Source organism: Ailuropoda melanoleuca, chromosome 1 (genome assembly GCF_002007445.2).
Source record: "Ailuropoda melanoleuca isolate Jingjing chromosome 1, ASM200744v2, whole genome shotgun sequence".
In the NCBI taxonomy this organism is placed as follows: Eukaryota; Metazoa; Chordata; class Mammalia; order Carnivora; family Ursidae; genus Ailuropoda; species Ailuropoda melanoleuca.
This window is the reverse complement of record NC_048218.1, coordinates 52,883,085-52,906,869: the sequence shown is the minus strand read 5'-3', so window position 1 is coordinate 52,906,869 and position 23,785 is coordinate 52,883,085. Positions and strand designations below refer to the sequence as shown.

The 23,785-nt window shown below is 39.2% G+C and overlaps 1 protein-coding gene across 1 annotated transcript in view; it reads left to right on the top strand.

The window, feature by feature from the left end:
* The window catches only part of MORC1 (MORC family CW-type zinc finger 1), a 156,077-nt gene that overhangs the window by 87,349 nt on the left and 44,943 nt on the right, over positions 1 to 23,785 (top strand). The window contains exon 17 of the mRNA XM_034665385.1: positions 3,443 to 3,581. Within this exon, the coding sequence (XP_034521276.1) occupies positions 3,443 to 3,581 (139 nt within the window). The remainder of the gene's footprint in view (positions 1 to 3,442; positions 3,582 to 23,785) is intronic.

The window sequence follows — 23,785 nt, the reverse complement described above, 5'->3', positions numbered from 1 at the left end:
GTATCTATCTTCCACGGTTTTCCTTACCTCCAGGTTACCATTGTCTGTGTATTGGCACACTCTCACCCTCTCCTCCTTGAAAAGTGGTGATGCCATCACAGAGCATTGCAAAATTAGTTTCAAAGCTGCATCAGTTCTGTCTCTTTTACACATCCAAACAGTGTCCCTTGTGACAACAGGCAAGAGAAATTTAGCCACGTCGACAGAAAACTGATGGTCCTTCAAAGCTTAAAACGCAGAGTTGTCTTATAATTTAAGTCCTTGATTCTTGAAATATAATGACATGATTTTGACCATGTGTATTTCATTTCCACTGAAAAGATTAGGACAAAAAATATGCTTAACGTGACAGCAAGAGATTTAGGGGACTTGTAAAGAAAACCTCCTGATTATGAGGGCAATTACTTGAGAATTGACACTTCCTTTACTGGAGGTCATTAACTACTCTAATTCAGTGTGGTAGGATGGACCGTGTGTACTTTGAGAACACACCATGAAATAGCAAAACCTATGCCATTGGATTTGGATAGAACCCCATAAAATCAGTGTACGAAAGTGATGAGAAGTATAATATAGTTATTAGGTAACGTTTGGTGAATGGAAGGCCTGAGTAATGGGGTAAAATGTGGCATTGTCTATTTTTACAGAAAGTATAGTGTTATTGTCAGCAGTTAATTGCCAATTGTCAGCAGGGTTAATGGCAATGAACAGCATTTAAATGAACAATGTCAGTATAACTAGAACTTAGGCAGGAAACATAATAACAGCTTTCTCTTACGTAGCAATTACATATGTTATCTCGTTTACTCTTTGCAATAACCATATGAACGTGCATCGTTTCTCAGAGGAGGAAACGGTGAGGCCAGGAGAGGCCCAGTGACTTGTCCAGGATGCCTCCCTAGAGCTGAGACTTGAAGCCAAGCCTTTGGATGCAAACCTGTACTCTTTCTGCCTTATCACACCCACTCTCTGAAGGCATCTTTTTGTGTGTGTGTTTTAAATTTTTTTATTGGACTATAGTTGACACGGTGTTACATTAGTTTCAGGTGTACTACACAGTGATTCAACATCTGTGTATGTTGTGCTTGCTCACCGCAAGGGAAGTTCCCATCTGTCACCATGCAAATGCTATTACAGCTTCATTGACTATATTCCCGATGCTGTGCCTTTTATCCCTTAACCTATTCATTCCGTAGCTGGAAGTCTCATTTTGCCCATCCCCCAACCCTTTCCCCCTGGCAACCACTAGTTTCTTCTCTGTAGCTATAAGTCTGATTCTGCTTTGTATTCGTTTATTCATTTGTTTTGTTTTTTAGATTCCAAAGGCCTCCTTTTAACATTTCAGGAAGCCTAATGCCAGTCATATGCTCTGTGGTGACAAAACGTACCATCTTACAAATGGTAGTATTACTCTGAGCTTGTCACCCAGGTGGGGTAAAATGAAGCCATTCTTCTTTGGACCACCAGAGCATCTTTTTCCTTTCCGCTTTAAACACAGAGGGAGGCTAGACAATTTTTATCACAGTACCTGGGAAATAGGTATGCATATTCTTCCATTACATTCACACTATGCGTTTATCTGCATTTGGAAATAGGGATCACCAGCAGGGTAGAAATGATGCCTATCATTTGATCGAACCCAAACAGTCTAAATTGTGAAAGGGATGATGTTTAAAATATCATGGGTCGTATTGCAAGTTAAAATCTTTAAAGACCATTGAATGGATTCTGTGTTTTATTTAAACACTTGAGGTTTCTCTTTTCTGAATAAAAACTTAATGTTTTTAAGTTTATGTTCATTTTCTCAAATGAAATAGAAACCTATGTAGGTACCATCCCACAGATATCTTCAAATCAATGCTGTCGGCGGCTGTATTTATAGTAGATGCCCCCTGATTGGTTTCTCTACCCCCCTTTTCTGAACAGTAATAGTAACAACAAATACCATATGTGGGTGGAATTAAGTGTTTTTTCACAGTCGTACTTGAATATGATTGTAGGTCCTCACTCTTCTCTCGTGCTAGGGGAAAGGGAAATATGGCCTGCAGCTCTGAAAGACAGAAATCACTGGTTTGGGGGCGCCTGGGTGGCTCAGTCGTTAGGCGTCTGCCTTCGGCTCAGGGCGTGATCCCAGAGTTCTAGGATTGAGCCCCACGTCAGGCTCTTCCGCTGGGAACCTGCTTCTTCCTCTCCCACTCCCCCTGCTTGTGTTCCCTCTCTCACTGGCTGTCTCTATCTCTGTCAAATAAATAAATAAAATCTTTAAAAAAGAAAAAAAAAGAAATCACTGGTTTGATCTGCTTCGCTTTCCTATACTGGTTCAGAAAGGAGAAGGCCCTCTTTCTAGTCTCAGCCTCCTCGACCCCATCCTAGCTTAACAACACGTTTATTTTATATAAACTGTGTCCCTCCCCCTCCCTTTAGTTTCTGTCAAAATAGAAAAACCCTTGTGTAAAGCAGGCTCTTAGAATCAACCTTGGCATTTTGCTCCACTCCTGAACATTCCCAGCCGTACCCTCAATAGAACCATGCCTGGGGGGGCTGAACTTCTAGTCCTTGACAAACCTTGATACCAGGGGAAACAATATAATATCTCAGTTTTTTGATAGTTTGGCCAACTCAGCTCCCCAGAACATAGCCATGGAACCAAAAGTAGGGGAGAAAAAAAAAAGGACCCCCAAGCTCTTGAGCGATATGTTTCAAAAATCATTAGTGTTTTATGTAACTATAACGAGGGAGGCTCTATGCGCGGTCTGCTTATTGGCCATCTACATCCAGTTCTACTGGATTATATGGCATGTGTGTTGAAACAGCACAGCAGTAGGGCTGGGAAGCACAGTGGCTGCCAGCAGCAGGTCCGCACAACAGCAGGGAGAGAAGGATGTGTGCCTGCTGCAGCAGGATCGTGGGGGCTAATCCGTGATGAAGGGCTGCCCCAGGCGCGGTGACCCACAAGGCTGTCACTGAACACTGCATCCCCTCCCAGGGGTCTCTGCTCTTCACAGTCAGCCTTCGAAATGGATCCACGTGTTTCAGAAGCAGAATTATTTGGTGTCGTTTAGAGAGATGTATAGATTCCTACCTGACATTTTTTTGGGGAAAAAATGTTTGGCAATGAGAGAAGCTTCAATTATCTAAAAGCATTTTTGCAGAAGGCTTCATTTCATGATAGTGCAGGATAAATGAAGCAGTCGTAAAAGAATGACTGTATTCTCCCATTCTTGTAAATATACCATTCTCTACATCTTCCCTTAAGCTCTTCTCCACTCGAACTGGAGATTTAAGGTCCTGTATTACCTCAAGTCATCAATACACTCTCTTCCTTTGTATTCAGATTTTGGATATAAGGCATAAAGAGTATTTGTTTATAGAAGTAAATAATTTTTTATAGACAGTAGTTTTATATTTCCTCTCCTGACGTTGTCTTCTGTTGATTGTAAAGTTGTCATCAGGCAGAACGCCTGCCTTCTATCCCTCTGGGCACCATGAGCTCCATGTCACCATCAAAAACTGAGAAAGAGAAACAACTTCGAGAGGCAGTCCAAAGGTATCACAGTCAGCTGGCAGACCGGCAGCCACAGGTGAGCTGTTACTCTTTCCAAAATCTACTTGAACTCCAGAGCTTTTGGTTTTATGTGTGCGAATCAGCTAATGAGCTTTACCCCTGTAAATTGTGTAGCTGCTTTTTTCCATCCTTTTTTGTCACTTTCTTTTAATTTTGGCTCTAAAGACTGTTCTAGAGACAGGCACAAGTGCCCCAGGGGCTCAGGAAGGGAGGAGAGTTAACAAACAAACAAACAACCACCTGTATGTAAGCCCATCTACACAACAGTGCATGAGAGGGACGGGGATTTATTTCCACACTACAGATGCACAGAGAACCTTGCATGGGTGACACGGTCAATATTGGGACAAAAGTTGGTATGTTTCTAAAGGCTAGGCTCTTTTTATTTCCGTTGGGCTTCTTCCCTGAGGGTGGATTTTTTGAGGTGAAGAGTTGTTCTTTTAAAAAACATTAGCCTATTAATACAGAAACTCGGTGTCACTTAATTGTTAAGAAAATTCAATAAATAAAACGTAACTATCAATAAATAGAAGTAACCATGACAATTTCAAGGGAAGGAAAAAGTGGTATGCAGAAATATTGTTTTAATATCTTGACTAATAAAGTAATTAGATCTCTGTTTACTTTATAGATTTAATACCCAAATTCAGCATTTTTAAATTGGATAGCCTGTCAGCTTCCTCAAATAGAACTTGAAGAGGTCAGCAGCATATGTCCAAATGTGTTGACTCCTCTGTAAATGTCAGGAAATAAAAAGTACTTGTGTAGAAAATTCTCTTATGGAGCAGGAATAAAGATTCTCAGGCTTAATAGCTTATTATTATTACATGTACTCCTGTGCTTTTAGAAGATCAACTTTCTTATCTACTCCGTTTCATCTTCTTGCCTCTCCCACTTTGCTAGGGATCTGCCTTACAAGTCAGCCACCACTGGGGATCACAACCAAGGAAACCTGACCCTCCCTTTTAACCTGGAGTCTCTGAGTCTCTGGGGAAGACCCTGAGAGTCGCTTTGCAAACACATTCTCTTAAGCATTCCCTGTCCCCCCCAAATTGGTGAAACTTTCTATAGTTCTTAGAGCCTCTAGTCATGGGTTTGATAATAGAGGTCAGAAGGACGGGTATCACAGCCTGCAGTTACTTTAATAAACGAGAAGGTGAAGTCAGATCTCTCCAACATGGAATGTCTTCATTTGTTTTTTTGCTTCTTGTCTGCCACTCCTTGTAAATTTGTGAAGGCAGACAGCATCTCCCAAATGCTTCTCTCTTTATTGCAGTCTCTGAATGCTTTTTTCTCTCCTATGGAGGTCAGAGCTGACCCTTGGATGGTAATAGTGCCAATCACAAAGTCTTGGTTATCTCTTTGTTTGTTTAGTATTGGATGTTTTATTCATTACTAAGGTAGAGATTTTGATGGTAGCTGTTGGGGTAACATATTTGGACCATCTGGTCAGCTTATTCTTTCTTTCTTGGTAGTTGAGTTTTTCATAAGAATTTGAGCCAGGTTTATAGATTCAGTCTGTTTGACATTTGAACAAAGAAGTTTAGCAGTCCTTGCCTAGAGACTTGCTCCCATCAGTTCAAAGGACCTAGGAATCCTCCCCCTCCTCCCTTGCCCCCTTTTGTGAAGGTAGTCCTAGCATCTTCAACTCCCTTTCAGTACTCAGTGCCCTTAACTGACCCTGATTCTGTGGTCATCGAGGAAAGCTTTGTTTAAAGTTTGCCAGCCGTAGGCAACCAGTTAATTTTAAGGTGGCCATTGAGCGCATGCTTGCCTTTGAGTCGGTGCCGGGCGTTATGGGCAAGACGGAGTAACTCTGATACCGCAGTGTGAGCTCTGTGTGTGCAGGGATAGTCTTGGTTTTGTTCAGTGTAAAATCTGTTACCTAATACAGTGCCTAGCAAGGAGTAGGTACTCAATAAATGGTTGTTGGGCCAATAACTAGAACATGGACTCAGATAATAAGCAGTCCTTTCGTGGACCAAGCCTAACAGCTATTTGAAAATTAGTGATGACCGCCACGCGATACTAGTTCAATATTTGTCTGATCACCACTGAAACCATCATAGATATTTATTACACAGAGACAATGAGGACAGTTTAGTCAAAAAAGGGCTCACAGAGGAAGTGGCACTTATCTTGTGTCTTGAAGTCTTTTTAGGGGAGTTGGGGGAAATGACCGGGCAGACATTCTAGGTGAGAAAAACGTTATAAATGAAGACTTGGAGATCAGCACTGACTTGTTCCTTCACGGTGCCAATCCTTTAAATTTCATGCCAAACTTACGTTTTAAAAAAAATAGACTCAGCATCTGTGTGACATGTCTCTCTTTTAAAGATCATGCAGCTCATTATAAAATATGGTAATTGTTGAATAGAAGACCTCTGGAAGGTGACCTCAATTCCTCTGTCACAAAAATAACCCAAGAAAGTATTCAAAAACTATGTTTTGGTGATAACTGCTGATTCCAGAAACAAAACTCAGAACCATTCAATATTCATTGTGAATTTACTCTCTTCCCGACTGCCTTTTATTTATTTATTTTTGTTTTTTGTTTTTTAAAGATTTTATTTATTTGACAGAGAGAGACAGCAAGGGAGAGAGGGAACACAAGCAGGGGGAGTGGGAGAGGAAGAAGCAGGCTCCTAGCAGAGGAGACGCTTAACGACTGTGCCACCCAGGCGCCCCCCCCCGCCCCGACTGCCTTTTAAAAGAAGTTCTGTTAGAGTCCAACCCAGGCAGGGCTGGGAAAGCCAGAACAATAGGGCGTTCGTGCCCTTCAGATGCAGTGCAGACGTGATTAGGGTAGAGGGTAGATACCACTGGAAAATCGGGAACCGGCTAGTGTGTGACCATGATTCATTATGTCTACTGTGGTGCCCATTCTCTCAATATCAGGAAATAAGGTGCTTGCCATGGAATTATGGTCTGCCCCCCTCTGGTTCTCTCTCCCTGCCTCACTCTACCAGTGCCTACTTATCCACTGACTAGATGGGGAAACAAATATAAAAATGACCTAAATCTGCACATCCCATTTCTTACTCTCTCATATTTCGTCTTTCATGGCTGAAGGCGTCCTGATCTGGAAAATGAAAAGTTGACTAGGTTCATTAAAGACCTTTCTGGATCTTAGATTCTGTGGCTCTGGGCTTTGTGTTACGGGCAAGCAGGAGTGGTTGAATAATGGTAGGAGAGATAATATTATGGTGCGCAGTATGTGAAGCTGGCAGCTACATCCTCTTCTCCATCCCTCACACACCCTACTGCTGTGTCGAATGACTAACTTCTAGGAGCACCTACCTGATGCCCTGGTTAGGCGATGCTTACAGTGAGTCAGGGAGCTATTCTGGTGAAAGGTGTCTCAGTGGTTAGATCTGGTTCTCTGGGAGTAAATGAGGTAGTGAGGTCCAAAGCTGTCATTTCTACAAGATGGTATCTTATGTAATCCCCGCAACAGAACAGTTACATCAATTATAGCGAAAGAGAGAATTAAAGTTCAGAGACATTAAATAACTTGAATCAATCACACATTTTTAAATGGTGAGGTTGGAATTTGTTTCCTTTTTGTCTAATTTCAGCACAGATCTGCTCTCAGTCTCATAAGTATAAATACAGAAAGGACCTAAGAACATTTACAAAGGCAACACACCGATACACTGCAAAACCTATTTGTAAGGAAAATACTGAAGTTCAGTAACCTACTAGGAGAGCTCAAACTCAAGATGTAATTGATAAGCTGGTCGGCAACCGAAGACCCTCTCTATAAATTGTGCTTCCGAAACAGCCCATTCCACTGTTTCTCCTTTCTGAAGAGATGAATGAATAATCTGTTCCTAGCTCCACGTTTCAAGTTCATGCCTCAGCCACTGCTGTTTTCTATACCGAGTGACAGGTGCCACCTGCTGGCCACACGATGAAGCATTTTCATTTTCATTGTGTCACTCTTGACTGCTCAGCTACCAAGTGGCGTGTTACCTGGATAATTGTTACTCTGTGTTTCAGTAAACCTAAACGATAATTTTAAAACCATAGAGTAGAGTTACAAAATCAATTTCTCTGCATTTGAAGAACTTTCTAGTCCTCAGAATTGCCCTCTTCTCAGTTTTAATTCACAATTTAGGTTCTCATCCTCCTTCTGATTATATGACAAGGACGATGGCATCATAATCACACACATGGCATATAGCTTTTTGCATCTCATTCAGGGTGTGTTGGTACCACTATAAATCCACTCAGTGCTTTTAGTCATTATAAAACAGATCATAACTTGGTTCCCTAAATAAAGCCTACTCTATTGCCCATTTATCCAGAAGTAATGTTAGTGGTTATATATTTGTATAATCCCTGCTTGTGCAGTGTGTGCAGTATCACTTATATTTTCTGTAAGTTTTTCTGGGTTCATCTTTTCCTGATTACTGTTAATTTCTTATCCTACAGTCTAGGCTCTCTAATCTGCCACTACTTGCCTTTCTGGCATTACTGTGGACCCTTGAACAACACGGGTTTGAACTGCGCAGGTCTGCCTCTGCGGGGTTTTTTTCCCGATAAATATAGTACGGTATTATAAATGTATCTTCTCTTCCTTATGATGTTATTAATAACATTTTCTTTTCTCTAGCTTGCTTTATTGTAAGAATGCAGTATGTAATACATCTAACATACAAAATATGCGTTTATTTGACTGTTATTAGTAAGTCTTCGGTCAACAATAGGCTATTAATGGTCAAGTTTTTGGGGAGTCAAAAGTTGTAGGCAGATTTTTGGCTCTGCAGGTGTTGAAGCCCCAACCCGTATGTTGTTCAAAAGTCATCTGTAGTGTCTTCCCCTCTGCAGGAATCTCCCTGAGCCTCGCCTTATTCCTTAGGCCTGTTTTCCATTTCCCTGCTGCCCTGAGTGCCTTTGTTACTTCTGGAGTGGCCTCTGTCTCTTTTCCCGTTCTTCAAGATTCAAAAATAATGTCATTCCTGTGTGGAGTTTTTTCTCATTCCCTATCTGTAAAAATGTCTTCTTCTTTCCACTTTTCTTTGTCCTGTACGGGTCTTTCTTAGAACGTGTTTTGCTCTCTACCTGGTATGATATTTTTTTCTGTATCTGTTCTGTCTCCTATTTTAGACTGTAAACTTTCAGAAAGAAGGAGCCATTTTTATTCATCTTTCCATTCCCCAAACATCTAGGCCTGGACCTTTCACGTAATAAGTATTTACCAAACAGTGAATGCAGGATTGAAGGCATAATTTGATTTATGCCGAACTCTTCACAAAATAGGTACAAAAAGAAATATTTTTCATTTGATTGAATTGGTTGACTGTACAAAGATTAGACTTAACACCTTCTGCATATGTTATCAGAGACCAAAGTGTTCTTACACTTGGTCAAAATAAGGTGTGGCATTTGGATAGGAGTATGGAGACTGTATTTGGATTTCATTTGTCATGTTCACGGTCTTTGCATCAAGTGCAGAGCCGGTGGAAAATGTCGTGCCTGTTGAAAAGGGATTCCAACAGTAGCATTCTGTTCTTTTTCAGTGCTCGTGTGGGCACAAAAAATGAGATCGTGTAATCTGACAATTCCCACATTGGTGGTTTTAGCAGTAAATGCAGAGCAAAGAAGGCTTCCTGAACTTTTAGCTGTGTTTTTCAAATTGAAATAGCATATCTGAATACAACTGTGCAATGAAGAGTATGAATGCATTTTCCCATTTAGAATTTAATCTTTTAAATGTGTCATTACTGTGTAGGATGCTGAGATTTCAAATCTGTATAACCACAGAGACAGATGCCTTAGAAAATATATTTATTCATCAAGAGTACTTTTCAGCCTTCTTACATAAACTGTCATGATCTAAAATTTATGATACCTAAAGACCCTTGTCTAACAAGAAGCTATTATATTCACTGTAGTTGAAATATTTTACTTTATTACTCTTGCTACAAAGATCCCATTTCTCTGTGATGATGCATTGTTTTTCCAAAAGGGATAATGCATGATATACTCACACTTGTGGGCCCCGTGTTCACAGCACAGCAAATGAGACGTGAAGCGAATTGCTGGTGTGGCACTAGTTTAGGAGTTTCTGGAGGGTGGATATCAGGTGTTCTTTTTCTCCTGTACCTCCCACCTCCACACCTGGCTCAGTGTCGGGGACAGTAGATGTCTCACGGAAGATGCTCACCTTCCTACCTGGAATTGCTTGTCCAAATTATTTTCTATGTCATCCTCTCCTGAGGAGCTGATGTCGCACTCCCTGACAGAACAGCATCGTTCGTGGCTTATTGCACACACCGGCACAGTGCGAGTGGTTAGAGGCACATCAGAACAGCCCAGAACGGAACCCTGCAGGGAGCAGTGTGGTGTGAGGGGCCCAGGACAGTCCCTGTTCCTGGCTTCATAATTCACCCTATTCTGCCCTGGAGGTTGGGACCGAGAAATTCCACCCACTGCTCTCTGCTCCTGGGTTTCCCAGGCAGGACCCAGGGCAGCTGCTGGGGGCCACTAGGAATGTGAGTCCAGAGGGAACTCGTCCTTCTTCCAAGAAAGACAGAAGCAGCTTTGACAGGGGCAGGCAGTCTTGCCACATTATGTCCCTCACTCTGCATGTCAGTCGTTCCTTCCTGTTCGCATCCACAGCGATGGAAAGAGGAGAAGTTCAGGTGTGTTGTCTGAAATGATTTTCACTGGAGGGAATACTAATTTGGGTTTCAATGCAGGTACACCTATTAGATCTCTGACCTATAGAAATTCCTCGGGCACCTGAACTGCATGTACAACCAGTTCACAGTTAGTGTGCATGCTCTTCAGGGATGATCAGAGGCTGCCTGGTACCCTGCACGCGGTGCGGGGCTCGGTTCCTGACTGCCCAGAGTAAGGTACAGATATCTGGCTTCCTTCCAAAGCAGGCTACTCCCGGTCCCTTCTACAGGAACCCCATGTCTCTGAGCCCGTGGCCTCTGAGCACCTGCACTCCTGAGTCTTCCCCTAGAAGCTCGAATTCCATTTCTCATCTTGTTAGACCTCATCTCCCCTCTTACTCAGGACCCAACTTCACATTTACAATTCAGTTTAAGGAACTGTACTTCCTGATTGCTTTGATTTTGAAGTCAAACTCCACATCTTGTGCCTCTTGATTTAACATTGTTAAGCCTTTGCCCCCTGATCGTATTCTTACTTTGAGTCTGGTTCCTTCCTCTGTCCTAACTCCTGTAGTGAAGTTCAGATGTAATCTCTGTTTTCCACTTTGTCCTTGATCAGCGAGTGCTTTAACCCCCGCTCCTTCAGTCACTCTTGCTAGCCCAGACCCAGCCTTCTAACACAGGTGGTCTCTTGACATACCTGGGGGCTCTAATCCAGACACAGACAGTTAACTGTAATTTGTCCATGACCTTTTCTTTCTCACGGTCTAGAATCATCCTTCCTCTAGTCAGAAAATCCTCAAAGAGGTATTCTAGCGAAGACCATTAGTAATAATTCCTGTGATTTGGAAATAAGTATAATTTAAAATGTTTTTTAACAAGGGCAGATCTAGTTGTTTTGGACCTTGAAGTTTGTATGGTTTTGCCCTCCCCCCCAAGAAAAAAAGAAACTGCAAAATTTTTAAATATGAATTTGGGGACAGAGCCTTGGAGGGGGGCCTGTGTCAGGGAAGGATCTTGAAGCTAAAGCTTCATTTGCTCTGTGGTTTATCTGCCACTTATTTCTGCATACACTGGGCCATTTGATCTCCGCAGGGTTTTTTTGTATTAAAGATAATTGCATATTTTTCATATTTCCAATTCTCTTCTCCTCTCCAGTTTCTTCCCAGAAATTTCCGTAACCATGTATATTTTGGTAAATTCAAAAACTACCCTGAGTGATTAACTATACGTATTATATAGATGAGGATGTTATTAATTTTTTTCCTTTTCAAAAATTTTTAAATTAATTAATTTTAAAAAAAGTATTCATGAGAGACGGGGGGGGAGGCAGAAGCAGAGGGAGAAGCAGACTCCCTGAGGACTAGGGAGCCTGATGCGGGGCTCCATCCCAGGACCCTGGAATCACTACCTGAGCCAAAGACGCTTAACCAGCTGAGCCACCCAGGCACCCCTCAAATTTTTATTTAAATTCTAGTTAGTTAACATACAGTGCAAGATTGGTTTCAGGAATAGAATTCAGTGGTTCATCACTTGTATACAACGCCCAGTGCTCATCATAACAAGTGCACATCAGTCATGTGGCCCATCCCCCATGCACATCTCTCCATCAACCCTCAGTTTGTTCTTTATAGTTAAGACTCTCTTATGGTTTGTTTCCCTCTCGTAGGTGTGGAGTTTAAAGGAGAAGGATGAATGGAAAGATTAAATGACAATAGTGCTTGGACTGTACCACTGTTAGAGGTGTCTTACGTGTACCGACTCACTTAAACCCTATGACAGTCCTATGATTTTTATAATTCCTCGTTCGTGGAAGAGGAAACTGAGGCACAGAGAAGTAACTTGCCAAGAGTGGAATTAAGAAACTGGAGAATGCAGTCTTCTGACACAGTCAGGCTCCAGACCCCTCACTCTGTTATTAAGCCATGTTCCTCTCTTGGCTTAAGTCACATAAACAAGAGAGGAATATAGATAGACTTAAAGTATGAGATTGATTCTTATTTCAAAGGTGTTTGAACTACTCTGATATCTTGCTTTCGGTTTAGATTGATAGCCCTTCAGTGTGGGAGAAATTGAGCAATTAATAGCTAGCAGCAATCATAATTTTTCTTTTTGAGGAGCTCTGTCTCTATTAGGCAGATACGGAGGGCAGTGATCTCTTTGGAAGACGATGTGGAGGGAGGATGCTTAGGGGCTCCTTAAAGATGGTGGAGGCAGTGAACGTGGTGAGCAGCACTGACCTAGTGTCAGGATCCTTAGCTGCAGGTCCAGGCTCTTGTTTACGAGCAGCAGAGCTCAGGCGTGCTTGATCCTAGTCTCCCCTTGTCCAATAAAAAGACGGGGATTCGGGGCACATGGGTGGCTCAGTCGGTTGAGCATCCAACTCTTAACTTCTGGTTCAGATTGTGATCTCAGGGTTGTGGGATGGAGCCCCGCGGCGGGCTCCGGGCTGAGCACAAAGCCTACTTGGGATTCTCTCTCTTTTTCCCTCTGTACTGCCCCCCAATTGCTCTCTCTCTGTCTCTCTCAATTAAATTAAATAAATAATAAAAAGAAGGGGATTAAACTAGATGTTTACAAAGAGCCATCGAAATTTTAGAGCCTGGAAATATTGCCCATCTTTGTTACAAGCTGTTAAGCTTTACATATCTATATTTGTTAATTTTACTCTGGATATAAACATGAGGTTTCTGGAGCAAAGGAAATTATTATTTAATTATAGCAAATAATTGTGCTGATTCGCAATTGTCCTAATTTGTATCCCTGAGGCAATGGATGAGATGAGTCAGATCAGATGTTGTCCTATATATACACCAGAGTTTGTACTACTGGTAAAGAACTCTGAGAAAAAGGAAAAAAAAAAGGAAGGAATCTGGATGTTTATATAGGAGAAGACAGACAGCTTCCTGTTCCCCTCCATACACACCCACCCCTTTCCTCTTTGGGAGGCATCCTGGATTCTTACTCTTTTACCCTTTGGAATATAAATAAATCTTCCTAGGGGAAGGAAAGGCTAGCTTCTCCAGCCCTACAACCCAGGCATGTCCACATGGTCTCAAATTCCATTCTTCCCTTCAAATGTAAACACATACCTCCAAGGAGGTAAATCTCTCTGGAGGTAATGTCTTCAGATGCTCTCTCACTAATAATTAGTCATGAATCAACTTCCAAGATCGCTTCTTCCATTCCAGGTCTCAAGCTTTAGTAAAATTTGATCACAAAGCCCTAATGGTATAGATACATAAAAGTATTTTCTCTCTAGTATCACAAAGCACAGATAGAATCAGAGGGGAAACCCGCTGCCTTCCAGGGCTGTGACTCTATGATGACCTGGTCATCTAAATGAGAGTGTCACGGGTTTGTAAAAAGGCAGATTCCCTGGGATCTACAGGACTGATTGAGCAAGAGTCTCGGGAGCAGAAGCCTGGGCATCTTGGCATTTCAACTTCGCTCCCCAGATGACTCTTAATGTACCACAGAGACTCCCAGCTTGAGGGTCCCTCAGCTTTTCTGCCGCCAGAGACACTTCTTCTTATGCAGCTTTTGCTGATTCCATCTGTGATTTTCGGGACTTCCCAAACATGTAATAACACTTAAGAGTCTTTCTGGGACAGTTTATAAGTGTCCTATAAAAATGAATGCTGGTATTAGCAAGCTTTCTAGGGTGATAATGATTCTTTGAAGTCTGAGATGGTGGCAACAATAAAAAAACAAAAAAATACTGTTGTTAGTAAACTGCTCCTTAAATAAATGAGACTGAATTCAAAGCAGATGAATAGTTATATAGATTTCTGTTTTACAAAATACGCAATTAAAGATGTAAAAATGTGTTTTTCAAATTAAAAAAGCATATACATGATTTTAAAAAACTATATTAAAAAAAGTATAGGCCAGCTCCATGACTCATCTTCATCCATCTATTAGTAGAACTGCATCTATCAGTAGAAATATCTGTCTCTAATTAAGAAGGGAAAACTTTTGGAGGAACTGGTAACGTTTTTCATTAAGGTCAACTTCATTTCGTACACTTAACATGGGCCAATTTATTTTAGTTCACTAATTATATGTCATCCCTGTTTCCACAGGAGGTATTTCAATAGATAAAACAGAAATACCCTACTTTAGGTCTTAATGCTTTAGAAAACTTTCTTTCTAATCTTACTTTATAGTGTTTTGTTTCAGTCTTTCCCCTTTAATTCTGCTGAATTATTAAGTGTGCAAGTATTATCATCTGGGCATTGCACTAACTTCACTTTTTTTAAAGACTTTATTATTTCTTTTAGAGAAGTTTTAGATTCACAACAAAATTGAAGGAAGATACAGAGATCTCTCATACTTCCTGCCCACACCTGCGTAGCCTCCTCCGTTATTCGCATCCCTCGCCAGGGTGGTACATTTGCTCTAATTGATGAAACTACTTTGACACATCGTAATTACCCACAGTCCGTAGACCCTTAGGGTCCACTGTTGGTGTGCAATCTATGGGTGTGAACAAATGTATGATGACATAGATCTATCATTATAATATCATGCAGAGTGTATTTATTGCCATAAAAATACTTCCTCTGTGCTCTGTTCATCTTTTTCCACTCAACCCCTGGCAACCTGTGATCTTTCTACTGTCTCTATAGTTTTGCCTCTTCCAGAATGTTACATAGTTGGAGTCATACAGTATGTAGACTGCTCAGATTGGTTTCTTTCACTTGGTAATATGCATTAAGGTTCCTCATGTCTTGTCATGGCTTCAGAGCTCATTTCTTCCTACCACTGAATAGTATTTCGTTGTCTGGTTATGCCAGTTTATCCATTCACCTACCAAAGCAGATCCTTACTTGTAAGGTTGGGCCGTTATAGATAAAGTTGCTATAAACATACACGTGCAGGATTTTGTGTGGGCATGTATTTTCAACTCTTTTGGGTAAATACCAAGAAGGGCTACTGCTGGTTCAAATGGTAAGAGTATGTTTAGCTTTCTGAGAAACTGCCAGCCTGTGTTCTAGAGCGGCTGTACCATTTTCTTTCCCACCAGCAGCGAGTGATAGTTCCTGCTGCTGTGCATCTTCACCAGCATTAGTGTTGTCAATATTTTGGATTTGGATTTGGCCATTCTGACAGATAGTAATGGTATCGTATTATTGCTGTTTGTTTGTTATGTCTTATTATTGTTTTAACTTACATTTCCCTGATGACCTATGATGTGGAGCACATTTTAATATACTTATTTTCCATCTGTGTATCTTCTTTGTTGATGTGTCTGTTTAGATCTTTGGCTTATTTTAAAATCAGATTGATTGTTTTCTTATTAATTGAATTTTAAGAGTTCTTTTTTTATTGTATATTTTGGATAACCATCTTTTATCAGATTTTTTTTTTACAAATATTTTCTCCAAGTCTGTGGCTTACGTTCTCATTGTCTTGATCCCATTGGTTTTTACGACTTAAAGGTCATCACTCAGATCAGCAAGATGTTTCTGAGAGGAAGCTAGATGGGTTCAGGGGTCAATGAAAAGTAAAGACAGTGGGAGCCATGAGCAATAAGCTGCTTTTAAAGAAATTTTGTACTGAAGGAGAGAAAGAAAGATAGGTTTGTAACTAGAGGGTTAGGTGGTAGGGTTGAGGTAAATTTGTTGTTGGGAGCGAGTGGTTTGACAGTGTTTCTGGGGTAAGAGAAGGGAGCCAGTGAAATTGGAGAAATTTCACAGCAGAGATGAGGCCTGACTGATACAGAAAGATTCCAGCAAAGACAGGAAGGAAGGATTGCTAGGACCCAGTTAGAGAGTTTAACTCAGGATAAGAGGAGGAACATTTTCCCCCCTCTGGGATTGTGGGAGAGAAGGTAAGGGGGGGACGGTCATACAAACCTAATAATCTAGTTTTGTTTTTTCAAAAGATGAATGAAGGCCATCAGCTGATGGTGAAAGAGGCAAGCTTTGTGTACAGGGCATAATGACGATTTGAAACAACCTTTGTCAGGGGGTACAGAGGCTAACTAAGGATAAGTAAAAATAAATCCAGAGAGGATGAGAACCATGCCTTTTTTATGGTGTGGGCCCAACAGTTATGCAAGTTTTAGCGGCCTGAAATTTCTGAGCAGGCAGGGAAAATGATTTAAGGCTGGGGTTTATCATGATGGCTGTGGCAGAACAGAGCTGAGGTGATGAATTGTTTTTCTGAGGCAGAATGGGCAAGGAAAGGGAAGCCAAGAGGGGGTGTGAGAAATTGAAAGAAAAGAGAAGAACTGAAGGAGAACAAAAGTTTCGATAGCTATGAAGAGCATTGATAATCCTGAGAGAATCAGAAGAACTGTAAATTATAAGGAAGTAAAAGGACGTCAGAGCTGGAGAGTGTTTAAGAGATGAAAAGACTGGTGTAAGTTCGCTTAACTTGAGCAATCCCTGAGGTTACAAGGTGAAGGAAAGCATGTGATGAAATCAAGGAGAAAGATGAACAGGACCCAGACAGGTAAAAGAATTGGACCCAGTATTATTAAGGATGTGGTGTAACTTTACTGTAGATACAGTGAAATTATTCACTGAGTGTAGTGAAACTTTCGGGGTATAGATCCATGTGGGGAAATGTAAGTATTCAGTGTGGCTGTCACTGAATGCCTCTTCCCCCAGCTACTGCTGTGTTCTTCTAATTACGAGTGAATTTCCCCTTCATCTGGAGGCATTATTCCTGGCATCTGGAGGTCATCTCAGTGTCTGGTATTGGCTTCTGTATTGCCTTAAAATATTTCACTTGACCATCATTATTGATGTTTTTCTGTTCAAAATGTAGTTGAGACATTTTAATTTTTGCTGTGTTTCTCTATAATGTCTGAAGTTCAGTAGAAACACTGCTCTGAAATTAATACAGAAGAGGAAAGTTTATGGAGTTTATAAACGTTTTTATTTATTCACAATTCTAGTTTAGTGATGTGATTAGTACAGGTCAAAAGTCATTACAATAAAACTATATAGCAAAAGTCTTTATCTTTAAGCCAGTACCAAAAATGATGCAAACCCACATAATTGAACTGTATCATATGTTGTTACTAGGGTAGGCTCAATATGTCTTGCTGTACCAGGAACAAAGCTCATCCCAGGGTGATGCAAGCCTTGGAGGAGAGTATATACTGGCATTTAATATAAAGTGTCTCAAAGATGTGATAATACCCAACAGGAGTGGAGAAGTAGTCCCATTACGTATGCAGAATAGACTTGGGGCAGTGTTTCAACTGTGGGGAATAGATGAGCCACAGGCTCTGGGGGCCTCTGTTTATCCTTTCAGTCATTAATGTCTTATTGAGTACCTGTAACGTGCTAAACATTGTGTGAGGTACTGCAGATAAAAAATGAGTTTGGAGGCTTACAGTCTCTTGAGAGGGACACATGTTAACATATAACTGTGAGTGTGATACATACCATGATAAAGAGAGGTAAAAGTGTTCTAATAGGAAATTTCTGGTATAAATGTGGCTATACAGACTTAACATTTTCCCATTCTTTTTCTGGAAGTCTTCTAAGGGCAACAAGGGAAACAGACAACAAAAATGTAAACTCAAATTTCAGTCCTACTAGGAGACATATACTAAAATATATACTAAAATAGAGACCCAGGGCCACTCAAAGTTGTCAAGATAATGCAGGAACTCCACAGGAGGCAGGGGGAAAAATGCAAGAAACAGAACAGCACATTTAAGGGATTAATACAAATACACTTAGTGAAGAAGGGTACTTCTGGAGATGGAAAAGTGATAGCTGCTGTCTGCTCTAGCCAGGAGGCAAGAGGAGCCTTACTGGACCTACTCTCATTCCCCCAAAAGCGGATGTGGAATGCACATGAAAGTACTCAAACAGTCGTATTTGCAGAGCTGTGTCTGTGTGTGTATAGAGAGATGAGAAGAAAGGTTTGACTTGCAGAGGGAAAAAAAAGAAAACTTGCCTAGAATCCTATCTCCCTTCCGATAGAAAAACTCTGACAAAGAGCTAGTCCTGGAAAACCTAACTCTTACATGTTGAAGAAATGAACTAACGTAGCAGCTAAAAAAGATACCCTACAAAAAGAAAAAAAAAGGTTCCAGTAAAAGATGAGCCAGGTACCATATAAAGATGTATCATAAAAATAAGATTCCATAAGAAAAGAGAAAAAAATCCAATAAATGACATGACAAGAAGGAACCACATCCATTTCTGATAAAAACTCACATCTAAATCAGGAGCAGAAGAACACTGTCTCAAGATAAGGGCAATCTACAAAAAACTTACAGCTAGAATTGTACTTCTACTGAGAGACTAAAATTTCTTCTAAAATCAGGAATTCAAGGAGGTTTGCTCTCACGACTCCAATTCAGCATTGTACAGTATGTTCTAGACAGTACAAGAAAGAAAGAAAAAGAAATAAAAGACATTCAGATTGCAAATGAAGAGGTAAATGTTTTGTTTTTAGTTGTGACAGTCTATGTAGGAAATCAGATGGAATCTATAAAAAAGTGACAAACTGGTGAAATGAGCTTAGCAAGGTTGCAGGGATACAAAATCAGTACGTAAGAATCAACTGTTTCTACATACTTGCAGCAAACAATTAAAAACTAAAATTAAAAAAATAATACTATTTATAATAGCATTAAAATATGTGAAATACTATAGGAAATAGAGTCAATAAAAAATGAAAGAATATGTGAAATACTTAGGGACAAATTTAACAAAAAATATGCAAGACCTGTAAACTGGAAACTATAAAACATTGCTGAAAAAATTACATGAGACAAATAAATGGAGATGTTTTTCTGTTCAAACCTATGTTCATGGGCTTGAAGATTCAATATTATTAAGGTGTCATTCTCCCCAACTGGTCTATAGACTTAACCCAGCCTTAATCAAAATTCAAGCAAGATTTTTTTAGTAGAAATTGCCAACATTCTGAAATTCACGTAGAGTGCCAACAGTCATCAAAATAACATTGAAATAGAACAGTTGGTGGACCGACACTACCTAATGTCAAGACGACTTATAAACCTACAGTAGTCAAGACAGTGTGATATTGGTGTATAAAGAGACATAGAGAGCAGTGGAATGGAGAGTCCAGAAATAGACCCACACATACATATTTAGTTGTTTTTCAGTAAAGGGACCCATACATTTCAATGAGAGGAAGAATAACCTTTCAACAAATGTTACCAAGCCCTTGGATAGCCATATGTCCCCCAAAATAATGAACCTTGACTCTTACCTCAGTACCGAAATTATCTTGAAATGGGCTATAAGCTTAAATGTAAAAGCTAAAACTATAAACCTTCTGGAATAAAATATACAAAGACATTTTAGTGACCTAGGGTTTGGCAGAGATTTCTTGAATATGATACAAAAACACCAGATCTAAAAAAAAATTTTTAACAGAATTGATTTCTTTAAAATTAAAAAACTTTTGCTTTTCAAAGTACACAGTTAAGAAATTGAAAAGGCAAGCCACTGACCTGAGAGAAAATATTTATAAAGCAATATCTGACACTAGACTTGTATTTAGAATATGTAAAGAACTTTAAAAACTCAGTAAGGAGACAAACAACATAATTAAAAATAGGCAATTATTTGAACAGACACTTTGCCAAGCAAATACGCATATGAACATAAGCATATGTGTACACAAAAACTTGTATGCTTATATTAGTTTTGTTTATAATAGCCAAAAACCGAAAGCCACCTAAATGAACATTAATAAGTGAAAGGACAAATTATGGTCTGTCCAATCAGTGGAATACTACTCATCAATAGAAAGGAGTGAACTGGTCAACATAGCAACACGGTTTAATTTCAGAATAATTCTTCCTAGTGAAAGAAACCAGAAAAAAATTTCATACTATATGGTTCCACTTCATAGAAAATTCTAGAAAATGAAGATAATCTATATTGAGAGAAAGATCAGACATTAGGAAGGGGGTGTAGAGAGACATTGCAAAGGAGCACAAGGAAATTTTGGGGGATGATCAATATGTTCATTAGCTTGATTATTTTAATAACTTTATACATATGTCAAATCTTATCAAATTGTACACTTGAGTTATGTGCAGTGAACTCTGTGTGTGTTATATCTCAGTACAGCTGGAAATGTAAAAAAAGAAAATGTTGACACAGATCAGAAGGAAATTCTACCTACACATTTAGAAACAAGTTTTTACATAGTAAAAAAAAAGTTATTTTTAATAAGTCCTCAAAGAAGAAATATAAGAACTTAGGAAGAGATGTTGAAACAGCAAGAGACAATGAATATAAAACATGATTTGGTAGAACTCAAGGAAGAAATAGAAGAAATATATCATACAACTGGAAAGAATACAAAGGCAGATTATCACTCCGATAAACACAATGGGGCTATAGAGCAGGGGTCAGTGGACTATTATCCATTGACCAAATCTAGCCCATTACCTATTCATGTATGGCCCTGAAGCTAAAAATGATTTTTACATTATTAGATGATTGAAAAAAGGAGAATATGCAATGGAGACTGTATATGGTCTACAAAGTCTAAAATATTTGCTGTCTAGCCCTTTACAGAAAAAGTTTGCTATCCCCTGCTATAGAGGATAAATGTGAAAAAGCAAATAAAATGAATAGAAATTAGGAAGGACTTCTTATAATTACAAAGAAAATGATAATAGAAGTAGGAAAAGGAGATTCAGTATTTGCATAATTGGAATACTGAAAAAAAAGTAAGTGAAGAACATATTTTTAAAGCTATAAATCAGGAAAACTTTTAATTAAAAACAAACAAGAAATCTTGAAGCTACATATTTGAAACAGTACACTGCATGGTTAGGGTAAACTATCCCAAGAATAGTCAACCATAAGACATATACTAGAAAAGTCACTCAACTGTACAGAAAAAGATAAAATGTTTTGATGAGTAAGCATAAAGATCAAATCACTTATAGAGACAAAAAAATTCAGATTGGCTTCAAATTTTCTACAGAAAACTTTGCTCCAGTGATAGTGAAGTAAGAACTATCAGACCTTCAAGGAAAGGAGGTATAAACCAAGAATTTTATATTCACCACACCATTCTTCAAATAAAAGCCTACAAACAACTAGTTTTGAAAATAGGAAAAAAAACTTAGGAATCCCTTTTAGAGGAAAACAAGATCAAACTTCAGCCAGCCAACAGGTATCTGAAAATTCTACACCAAAAATCTGGAAATAGACATTGACTATATTTAACTCTAGGCTATACGCTATAACTATAGTTAAACTATAGGCTAAACCATATGCGACATTAGGTACCAAACTGAATGTAGATTCCCTGGCAACATCGAAATAATTCAACCAAGAAAAAAGAAGTCAAGGATGAAAGAAGGTGTGAAAGCTAATTTGTTTGCCTCATCTATAAAAAGATCAAGAGGTATCATTGAAACAACTTAAGCATACTTTTTGGTACTGATATAAATATGGAGAAAGAGAATACCAGTAAATATCAGACAGTGGAAGAAAAGAGGGAAGAGAAAATAAATTTTGTCATCATCCAATGTAGGAAACTTATAGATACTGTCTAAAGATGGAAAGAACTAAGAATAAGAGTTGTATAAAATTTTATCATTGTAATGGTAGCTCCTAGAGGGAAAAAGCCCTGCATAATATCAGAAGTACCCACACAAAAGAAAGTGGACTGTATCATTAAAAACTTAAGAGAAATTATAAAAACAAAATAAAATAATATGATGACTAATACCAACCACATATATGGTATCAATAAATGCAAATGGCCTAAATCTTACCTTAATAAAGAACAAGGAACTTCAGGTTGTATCACAAGGCAGAGACTGATCTTGTGCTGTATAGAAGGGTCCCATCTAGAATGGCAATTCAGAAAGATTGAACATGTTATTTCAAGCAAACGTACAAAAATCAAATAGGGGTCCAGCCTAATATTAATTTGGAATTCAAGGGAAAAAACCATTAAATGGCCAAGGAAGGGCACTAAATTAAAGTCTTCAGTTTTATAATAAAGAGGTATCCATTACAAATATATCAGCTAACATCGTGTTGAGTTCCGTAAAGCAAAAACCTACAAATGATACGTGGGAAAAGAGTCAGTCATGCTAGTAATAGGAAACTTTAACTGGCCCTCAACCTAGGAGTAGCTAAACAATCAATAATATGTAATAATAATGTATATATAATTAATATATACTCTCTACTCTCAAAATAGAGAATGTACTTTTTATCACTGCTCTTGTTGAAATATTCACAAGGATGACTGTATGCTGAGCCACCAAAAGCCTGGTGGAGACAATGTGACAGTGTCTATCAAAATTACAAATGCATATACGTTTTGATCCAGAAATTGCACTTCTAGAAATTGATTATATATACATACACAAATACAAAATTACCTATTTACAAAATTACCTATTTTACATGTCATTACAAAATACTCTGTAGAGTAGCATATTGAGAAGACCTAAATGTTTATCAGCAGGTCTGGTTAAATAAATTTTTGTACAACAGTACATTAGAATATGATGCATCTGTAAAAGGAAATGAAGAAGTTTTTTATGTACTAATAAAGATCTCTAGGATGTATCCTTAGTGTACAAGCAAGATGCAGACTGCGTGTAAAATATACTACCATTTTTCCCTACCTCAAAAGTGGGGAAAGCTTATTTATATATGCTTCTGTATGAGATATAAACTGATCTCTGGAAAGATAAACAGAAAAATAACAGCAGTGGAATGTGAACTAGACAAATGAAAAATGGAGTGGTAAGGAGACTTTTTAAAAACATACTTTTAAAAATGTGTGTTGTTCCATATGAATATATTATCTACATAAACATCTAAAAAGAAACACTGCTATGGGGTTATAGAAGATAAAGCAATTAGTCCTCCTTTGGGGGATCAGAGGGAAGGGAACAGAAGCAAGAAAAACAAGATTATAGAAAATAGTTCAATCAAGAAGTGATAAAAACCTTAAAACAATATGGTGACTTGAGGCTAGGGAAAATTTTGAATTTAAAAGAGATGTAAGTGGAGAAATCCACAAGACTTCATCAGTGATTAAGTGGAGAGGGTTGAGGCTGATGATGGATCAAGGATAACCTAGCTTTGGTGTCTTGGTGTTTGGTGATGTCACTTGTCAGGAGAGGGGATGCATTGGGAAGTACTGTTTGAAGGCGGGTGCTGGTATAGAAGTGAATTAATTCAGATTTGGAAGGGTTGTCTTGAAAGATACCTGCAGTTTATAGGATGTGCCAAGAGGCATTTGGGTCTGAGAACAGAGGAAAAGGCACCATTTCAAAATCTTTGCCAGCCATCCACATCAGAAAAGTTCTCAGCGGAGAGTGGAACCAACCCTTAATCAGTCGGAACTCTTGATTTTCGGGGTGGCGTACTTTCAAGAGGACAGTAAATGTTATGTCCTAGAGAATCTGGCCACTGAGCTGGTGACCACACAGGTGTTTGTGGTACATTAAACACGAATGGGAAGTCCAAGCAGACCCCTAAACCAGGCTCACTCCCCAAGGGAAATGAACCTGAGCCTGGCGTGCAGGGCCTGTATTACTCTTTATCTTCTCTCGGTGTATTTCATTAACATCTCATCATTTTAACATGACCGT